Genomic DNA, 9193 nt, shown 5'->3' on the forward strand with positions numbered 1-9193 from the left:
TCGAAACGAATACCTGAAAATTCATGGTAATCAACTTTTAGAAGCCCTGAGCCCGAGCACAAACAGCCTGCGAATGCTCGTTGCAAATAACTGCGGACTTAGAGGCAAAATATCGAATTCATTGTGGAGTTTCGGACAAATTATGTATATTGATTTAGGTAATAACACATTGACTGGTCGGATTCCCGTCAATACTGTATATAACATGGAGTATCTCTTCTCACTCTCTCTCAGGTCAAATAATTTTACGGGTGAGTTACCGTTGAGTTTCTTTTCCCCGTTGAGATCTTTGAGGTACCTCGATGTCAGAAGAAACCGGTTCCTGAAGAATAGAGACTCTTTCCCGAACGCTTATATGAAAGTAACATACGAGGTGAAGTTACAGAGGAACACCTTCTCTTGCCCGACAGTGCGCCTGACAAATACGGGCGGGCAGGTTGATATGGACCCAATGTACCACGACTACAGTCTGTGTTTTTGTAACAATGGTTACTATGGTTACCGGAGATTCTGTAAACTTTGTATGGAAGGTGGCACGTGCAAAGCGCATGTAACACCGATTTCGAGGGAACGAACGTTGTCGTCAACCAATGAAAATCACATCAAGATGAACATTAACAAAGGTTACTGGCCGTGTTGTGGTGATTTTAAAAACGTCACAAAACTGGTGAAATGCAGCGAACAAGAGATATTTGACGGTGACGTTTGCAATCCGTCCGGAAACTGTAAATGCCAACTGCAATTGGTGAATGGCCATCTGAGAACGGCATGCAATTCGTCATGCGTTTGTCGCCATGGCAACAAGGGAAGATTCTGCTCTCAATGTGTGGACGGTTACTACCACAAGGGTTCGGCATGTTTCCGGTGTCCAAAATTTAATCATAATTTTCCAATCATCTTGACAATCGCCTTCTTCGCGTGTTTCATCATATCCGTTTTGCTGCTGGCTTGTCTCAAAAGACGCAAAAAGCGAGTGATCATTGTTTTAATGTTCCTGTTGGCAGTGACACTCGTAGTTTTGCACGCGAAGTCCATAATTCCCGGCTGGTTCTTCCTGCCTATTTTTGCAACATGGGTCTTGGGACTTTCCGACGCAGGCAGCAACCTCAAGTGCTTCTGGAGCATCGCCGTGTTCTTCTTCCAGTCCATAGACGCTATGCTGTCCGAGGCGAACGTTTGGCCAACCAAAATAGTTCTCTTGAAATATCAGATTACGAACGCGTTCAATTTTGAATTATCGGAACTGACTTGTAGCTTTTCGTCTTCAAAACGTCCCGAGTTGAGCTTTGCCGTCATTTTATCTCTGCCTATCGCGGCTATAATATTTATATGGCTGCTATGTTTCTCGGGGGTTATATTCTACGATAGGAATATTTCCACTCACCAATGCAAACGGTGGAGTCTTCAAATACTCATGTTCGCGTATTTTCCTATCACCACAAGAACTTTCTATGCGCTTTTTTCCTGCGAACATCGTGATGGGTTGTCTTATTTGAAGAACACGCCGTGGCTTGATTGCAACGGCACGTCTTACGAGTGGTTGCAAATCTTGGGCTATGTTTCCTTGGCACTTTTTGTCATCGGTATTCCCTTTTTAATTTTCGCTCCGTTGCTGTACAAATACTTGAACAAAGAAGGCCAGGCTGTTTCCCAGGATATCGACACTTGGTTGAATCCGTTGTATGATGAATTCAAGCCACCGTTCCGACGGTATTTTCGATTGATTGTTTTAACACGTCGTCTTCTCCTTGCCGTGTTCTTGACCATCGTCCCAAACACCTCCACTTATCAAATTTTAAGCATAACCCTCCTTCTAGTCATTTACATTCTCATAATTTTGGTTTGCCGGCCGTATAAACGATATTCCGAGAAATACGAATTTGAAACTTTAGCTGACATCGTGGTCTCAATCATCCTGCTTCTCTCCTTCGTTAGTTTGGCTTCTTTGCGATTTTCCACGAAACCGGAATCCTCGCTTGTATGGTTGATCATTTCCATGAATTTCGTCGTGGTATCGTGTTGTTTTCTTTGAATTCTTCTGTTGTTTGTAATGAACCTCTGGGAAATGTTAAATCTACCGGCTCAAAATATCGAGTTTGAACCAATTTTGAACTGATATGTCATTCTACTTGTTTCAAACGACCCAGACTGATATGAAACTGGTATATAATCTACTGAGCAGTGAATACTATCAACGACCTTGAACTGAACTTCAAATACAAATTCAGCAAATTGACCCGCGATAAACTTGCAAATCATATTGCGGCACCAGAATTTTGCGTCTTGTGTCTCACTGAAACTCGAATTTTGATTTTGCAAGATCTCAGTGGGAGCATTTAAAAATCTTAAAATAACTCCATCGATAGATTTAAAATAATTCTATCGATAGACGAAAACAGCTGCCTCGTACCCAGCCCGTTTAGTATTAGGCATTTTACAAGGGCTTTTTAGCAGCAACAGTGTCTAGAAATTTAAAATTAATCATCTTTATTCACGTACCTTCAATTTAAAATTGTACTGTGTTAATTTATTTTGACTAAAAGTATAGTCTAGATCCGCCATTGTATGTTATTATATGGCTTATATGTGTAAATACAATGTGATGGTTATTTTAAGTACTTTCTATACTGAGTAACGGGTACAATTGTATGTCTAGTTTCAAGAAATTTAAGATGAAACACGCTTCGCTAATTTGGCGAAACTGTTTATTTAAGTCTAAGAGAGTTATTTCATCTTAACATTTTTAACCGCTGGTAAAGGATTAACATAAGTAAAGAAGGTGGTTAACTGAAAAAAAATAAAAATTATACGCTTTTGAATGTAACGAGTGTATTCATCAGTACATTCACTGTAGATTATTATTGGAAAAATCATTCAAAGAGTGAGACGGCCCATCATCATATATAACCCACATCATTCCTTGCGAGCGAAGACTAATAATGTAAACTCTTCAGAGTTCAGGGTGTCCCAAAAAAGTTCCCTCTATTGATATCAAGCCTTTGTTAGAATCTGATTGCCTTAATATTATGATAAACTTGATTGAAAGCAAGACGCTTTATTTGAATGCCTCAACGGCTCAACCTAATAACTATGCTATTTACACACTACTGCGTAATTGATCATGCATTCAAATCCCAAAAAATCCCAGACTTTTTTTTGAGACACTCTGTACTGTATCATTGCGTACAATTATTTAGAATATGCATGGTCGATTTTCAAAGCGATCGTGATATGTGTATGTAGAGAAATCGTAATCCAAAACAATTCGGTTCATGTTTACGCGCCTATATAAGAGTCACTCATTTCAAAGTTCAAACAGAAACAGTGACCTAGGCTAAATGATCAATTTTCTCTATAAAATCAACTGCTTTATTTTATTATAGAGTCAAGCCGAGAGTCAAACAATACACACACAAGCGTAATTTCTTTTATCTCTAGTTTCAACGCAAAAAAGAAGTCACAACAGCCAATCTAAGGACAAATCGGAAGCCTAATTCGCGATTAATTGCACAATGGTTTTCCCCTAACCCTATAAAGTTGGCCTGTAATTCTGTAATCCGTCTGGAAATGACAGGTTTTGTAACAAAATCCGGGTATCACAATTTGTCATTGTCGCGCTCTTGTAGTACTCAAAATTTTACATTTTAAATCTTTGGGATGAATTTGGAAATATTCTGGATGTCCTTTCTCAAGGCTCAGAGCAACTGAGCTAGTAAATTTTAGACCGCTTGGTTTTCATGTGACGAAGTATAAAGAACAAACAAATCGAAACATCATCAAAGGCACATGACCATCAGCAATATTAAGTTACAAATTCTTGCGTAAAAAATTCGCCCTGTGCGAGAAGCGACATATCGGCTAAATTGCTAAATTATTTATTTCAAATCAAATAACCTTCCTTTACCAAGAATGATGGATGGGATAAAAGAATATATGAAGCCCAAGAGATTTAGTATCTTATCCTACATATGTGTGGTCATCCATTTTCACTGTGGAGTGATATTTACAGCAATTACAACGGCTCTGAGACTCAGCGAGATGGAAAAGTTCAGTTGTGCCGTTGACACAAAACATGCAACGCACAAAAGTTATGTCGAAAAAACGTGTTTTTCAATCTACGACGACGAGTACAACTCTCCCGTGAAATTCTCTGCCTTCGTTCTGTTCAATTTTGGTTCTGTTGTTGTTGTGAGTGTCGTTTATTCGCTTGCTGTTGGCAATCGTATCGAAGATGCAGAAAGACTCTCAGGCGGAAGTGATAAACCTCAAACAGTCGCCAAGAAAGGAAACAATGAACAAGGTAGAAAAAACTTTTATGTTTTCAATTTCTATTTGTTCCACGTTGTGGCTCGTTCAATGCTCTGTATATTATTCACAATCCTACAACATACCGTATTGTATCCGAGTGGTTTTGATACACAGTTCAGTTGTGTTTATCCCGAATTGAGATCAGTTGATCCCAACATGACTCCAGCAAATAATGGAAGTGCCAACTTATCCAGTGTAAAATGTACAAACTCGGCTGCCAAAGATAAACAGTTTTGGTTGACGATTGTGTCTGTTTGTAATGGTTTTAACGCCATCATTGCATTGGCAGAAGTTATTTATCTACTAGTTAAGCGATTTGCATGTTTCGCCCCCCAATCTTCTGTTGCTTGGTCATGTGATTTACAATTTATTATTGAGCATTTTCTTCGAGAGCAACACGTACCTGATGAGGTTGAGTTGATCAGCATAAGCAATTGTACCCCGAACAGTCGTGACATTTACAAGCGAAAGGTTTTGCAGCTAGGTCTCACACCAGACATAAATTATGGTTCAAAGCATACACCTTTGGATGACATGTTTATAGACCTTGTTATCCATACTGAACAAGCCCCACACAAGTTTTCAAAAGGAATGGATAGGCATGAGATTTATGATGTTTATACGAAAGTTCCTAAAAATTCATTACATCTGACAGAGATTAAGGAATTATTTTATCCAAACAAGGATACTAAAGACACAATCCCTTCTACCATTTTGGTAATCGGGCGTCCTGGAATTGGGAAAACTGTTCTGACCAGAAAAATCATGCAAGATTGGGCAAAAGGAGATGATGAAATTTATCACAATAAAATTGCTTTTTACTTCAAATTCAGATGGTTTAATCTTGCCCAAATGCAACATGTAACACTTAAGAAATTTCTTCAGTTTGGAACAGAACTGCAGAATGAGGATGAATTTGAAAGTATTTTTGAAGAAATTTGGGAAAACCCAAAAAATGCTACTTTGGTTTTTGACGGTTTAGATGAATTTGGTGCAAACCATGAAGGTTTTCAGAAAGTTCTAGATCAGTCAAGAATGTTTCCCAATGATGTTTCTTGTTGCATGTCTGCAATCATATTGTTTATCAAAATCTTGTCTGGCGACATGTTACCAGGGGCAACAGTCTTGGTGACCAGCAGGCCAACTGTGAATGATGTTTTATGCAAAATAAAATTTGACAGAACTGTTGAAATAGTTGGGTTCACATCAGATAAAATTGAACAGTATGTTAAACAGTTTTGTGCTAATCATAACAAGTGCGATCTAGAAGCAACGATATTGAGTCATATCAAATCATCATCTGAACTGATGAATTTATGCTACATTCCAGTGAATTGTTTTATTGTGTGTGTTTCTCTGTTCGAATATCTCATTGATTCAGAGGGTGATATTGGTGCTCTACCAACTACTTTGACTGAACTGTACCAGTTGGCCTTAGTCTACTTCAATAAGCATCATGACCGGAATCAAAGCAAAGACGTTTTAAAGAAACTTCAACGGTTGGCTTTCAATGGTATCAAAAATGATGAACTGATTTTCAATGGAGAGCTAGTCGATGAGAAAATGGAAGAGTCAGGATTACTAAACTCTTTACCTAATCCAATTTTTCAAATTCAAATACAGGTTTGCTTCCTCCATTTAACTATACAAGAATTTCTCGCAGCGAAGCATATAGTGGAAACAAAAACACCTGAAGAAGTAAAAGAATTTATAATTTCGCATTTCAATCATGGCAGATGGCATCTGGTGCTTCAATTTCTAGCTGGGTTATTGGGAGTGAAAATGAGAACGTCTGATGACTCTCATCAATACAGAAGCTGTGTGTTATCGTTCAAGAAATATCTTGCAATTCTTGGCACTAAGTGCGATATTCGACCAAATCATATTTTGGTGATGAAATGTTTGAGAGAAGCGCAGGATGAAGATGTTGCTAAAGAAATTGCTGCAAACTCTGCTTTGAAAGATGTGACTGAGATATGGTGTTCTGGTTTTGGTATACAACGTCTCTCCCGAAGCGATGTGGCAGCAATGCCGTTCGTTTGCAAACACTTGAACTTTTTAAATTGCTTACACATTCGAGGCGTATCCAGTGATTGTTTGATGGAAGCTTTGAAATTGCTGCATGGAAGATGCATGGAATCACTGAGGTTTATTCGTTGTAATCTTCACGACATGGGTGTTAAGCGTTGTGCTACTGCGTTGACATCTGAATGTCAGCTGAATCACAGTCATTCGAAGCTTGCAAAGTTATCTTTGGCTCGAAACAATATTAGTGATGCCGGAGTGGCGTATCTGAACGATTTTCTCCAAAATAGCCATAAAGTCTGTTTGGAGGATTTAGACCTGTCGGATAATGACATTACTTCATGCGGAATTCCTGCACTTCTAGAATTTCTCAGCGTCGAAGTTTGTAACCAGCTTACAGAACTTAATCTTGGTGGAAATGATATAGGTGATGAGGGCGTTCGTTTTCTTTGTAGCGGAATCCGAGAAAGGCGGCTGAAACTTGAGAAGTTAAATCTATGCGGATGTTTAACCTATGAAAACGTACTCTGGCTGGTAGAGCTTATCAGTGACGAACACTGTCGAATAACTGACTTAGAAATCAGTGGTAGTAAAATAGGTGATAAAGGAATGGAGATGTTGTTTGACGTTTTCCGACAAGAAACATGTAAGATTACTACGTTGAATATTCGCTCGTGTCATTTAACAGAAAAAAGCATGGTTGCCTTCGGAAAAGCTCTTAATGAAGGAAAATGTGGACTAAAGAAATTGAATCTTAGCGATAACAAGATAAGAGATGAAGGTATGCGGATCTTGTGCAGTGTTCTTGAACAAGGAAAGTGTAATCTCACCAGATTGGACGTTTCCTGTTGTTCATTAACGGACGAATGCATGCCGAGCTTGTGCCAGGCTCTCGGAGATGAACGATGTAAGCTCACTAAGTTGTATGTAAACAGCAATGGAATCACAGATAAACATTTATCATTACTCTCGGACACTCTGAAATTTCAGAATTGCAGTCTTAATTATTTAAACATTAAAAGTAGTACTACTGAAGCCGGTGAAAAGATCCTTAATGAAACCATGCGATCTGATATCTGCAAAGAACGAGGTTTAAAAATTTACTGTATGTCAAATATTACTGTATGCTAATTTTCCCTACATTTAAAAACAATTGTGAGACTATTTATAGGATATATATATATTAGAGTTTATATAGTACAGTGAATCGAAAACCATAACTTTGGTTGAGCCTCAACGAAGTCACAGATAATTATACATTTTATCAGACAAGGTTGGAAATTTGAATTAACTGAATAATTTGTAATTGAAATTTATTTAGTGTAAATATTATTGGATAAAATTATCAACGCATCACGGCATTTATTCGCCTTTTTCACGTCCTTTTTGACGTTTACGTCCTCGTGCTAAATCTCCCTATTTTAGTGTCTTTAAGGGGCCGATTACATGAACCATCTCCTATATTATCGCAAGCAATTTTTGACGTTTCGATTACATGTAAACTTTCAGCCAGGCTTGCGGGGCTGAAAGTTCGCAAGTACGGGTTTTCGCAATAAGAACAAAATTTGCAATTTTAAGAAAGCTTTTCACGCCAATTGTTGATGTTGCAAAGATCATGCATCAATAGGCATATTCCGAGAGTGGACTGACTGGATTCTGGTCACAAAATCCTTCTTTTGGAGTATGATATTTAGTCAATCCACTATTATAGGCTACTAGTAGCGTAGCCAGGCGGAAGGCGCGATACGTGATTAATTGCTTCAATACGTAGTTACGTTCGTGGCTGAATTGTCTTTTTATTTCATTGGTTTGTTTCCCGAGCAGTGTGATGAACCCCGGGAGTTTTTTACCCTAGAACCCGGGATAATAAACCCCGTCTACTCTTTTAAACTCTTGAAAACTGAAATATCAAAAGGAAACTTTAAAACCTTACCTTCGTCAGCAAAGATTCCCCTGGACGTACAGAACAGTTGCAGAATAAGAAAGAAAAACATTTTCTAACTCTTCATGGCGTCGATGTTGATTCATAAAAACGGCTGGATTCGTATGTGACTGGCTTGGAAACACGATTTTGACTGGAGTTGAGTTGATCTTGACACGATTTGACACTTGGGCGTATGACGTCATAATCGCGGGTTATGACGTTCTGAATTTAATTAGAACGCAAGAAATTAACTCTTAAAGTGCTTTTAGTAATCCTTAGATTTCATGTGTTGGGGCAAATGGAAAGATGTTTTCTGAATCACCTGTTTTCAGCAAGCTTCAGTAAGAATAAAATACTTTTAATTACGCTACAATAACTCTGCCCCAGTGAATTTAGAGCAAAAATAACTAATATTGATGATAAAAACTTTCTTAGACAAATTTTTCTCCACTAGACAAAATATCCTCCTCTAATGACTACTGAATTGCTTTATCATGCGTGACCTAATCAAACAGCAGCTAAGTGTCCTACCCCTATCATATTGACGCCAGTATCTGATAGTTTTTAGGATCAAAGAAGCAGCTCTACCGAAGTGTTGTCGATACAGGTGAAGTCATTTTGAAAAGGTGCCGGTAATAGAGTTGTTCAGTTCAAAGAGGTATGGCTATCAGGGAATAGAGATGTGTCAGTATTAGGGAGTTTTCTTTATTAAAAATGTACTAGTATTAGAATGTTGTCTGTCTTAGAGCAGCGTTGGTATTAGAATTACCCATTTTAGAGAGATGTCGGTGCTAAAGAGTTACCATATTAGAGAAGTGTAAGTATACAGAGTTTGCGTCATTAAAGAGATAACAGTATTAGAAAGTTGTCTGCATTAGAGAAGCATTGCTATTAGAGCTATCCAGTTTAGAGAGATGTAGTAATGAATGGGGTTAT

At 38.2% G+C, this 9193-nt stretch overlaps 1 protein-coding gene across 1 annotated transcript; it reads left to right on the forward strand.

Annotated features, from left to right (window-relative positions):
* Positions 1-3850: 3850 nt before the first annotated feature.
* On the forward strand, positions 3851-7489 carry LOC114523999 (NACHT, LRR and PYD domains-containing protein 3-like). Its single transcript, XM_028545094.1, has one exon. It carries the CDS (start codon positions 3910-3912, stop codon positions 7462-7464), a length of 3555 nt encoding a protein of 1184 aa, XP_028400895.1. The 5' UTR covers positions 3851-3909; the 3' UTR covers positions 7465-7489.
* The last annotated feature ends 1704 nt before the right edge of the window (positions 7490-9193 follow it).

Source organism: Dendronephthya gigantea, unplaced genomic scaffold (assembly GCF_004324835.1).
Source record: "Dendronephthya gigantea isolate DGI-Jeju-01 unplaced genomic scaffold, DenGig_1.0 000029F, whole genome shotgun sequence".
Taxonomy (NCBI): Eukaryota; Metazoa; Cnidaria; class Anthozoa; order Malacalcyonacea; family Nephtheidae; genus Dendronephthya; species Dendronephthya gigantea.

Excerpts from the sequence above, each read along its gene's own strand:
- LOC114523999 (XM_028545094.1), top strand. The coding sequence starts at position 3,910 with ATGATGGATGGGATAAAAGAATATATGAAGCCCAAGAGATTTAGTATC.